This window comes from Myotis davidii, unplaced genomic scaffold (genome assembly GCF_000327345.1).
Source record: "Myotis davidii unplaced genomic scaffold, ASM32734v1 scaffold663, whole genome shotgun sequence".
Classification (NCBI taxonomy): domain Eukaryota; kingdom Metazoa; phylum Chordata; class Mammalia; order Chiroptera; family Vespertilionidae; genus Myotis; species Myotis davidii.
In genome coordinates this window covers 462,211-462,513 of record NW_006295816.1, presented here as the reverse complement: position 1 = coordinate 462,513, position 303 = coordinate 462,211, and the positions used below count along the sequence as shown (strand labels likewise).

General features: G+C 71.3%; 1 protein-coding gene across 1 annotated transcript in view; it reads left to right on the top strand.

The window, feature by feature from the left end:
* The window catches only part of SCAP (SREBF chaperone), a 15,446-nt gene that overhangs the window by 11,603 nt on the left and 3,540 nt on the right, over positions 1-303 (top strand). The window contains 3 exon segments of the mRNA XM_015568260.1: positions 3-21; positions 98-213; positions 291-300. Of these exon segments, the coding sequence (XP_015423746.1) occupies positions 3-21; positions 98-213; positions 291-300 (145 nt within the window).

The window sequence follows — 303 nt, the reverse complement described above, 5'->3', positions numbered from 1 at the left end:
GTGCTGCGTGGGCACCTCATGGTGAGTGCGGGTGCCTCGGCCGGCTGCCCCTGCCTCCGTGCCCGTGCCCATGCCCATGGCCGTGCTGTGCCCACAGGACATTGAGTGCCTGGCCAGTGACGGCATGCTGCTGGTGAGCTGCTGCCTCGCGGGCCACGTGTGCGTGTGGGACGCACAGACCGGGGACTGCCTCACGCGCATCCCTCGCCCCAGGTAGGTGTCTGTCACAGTCAGGCTCCCACCCCTGCTGCCTCGCCGTCCTGTCCTGACCCACCCTCCCGGCCCCGCAGGCCGCGCAGGGAC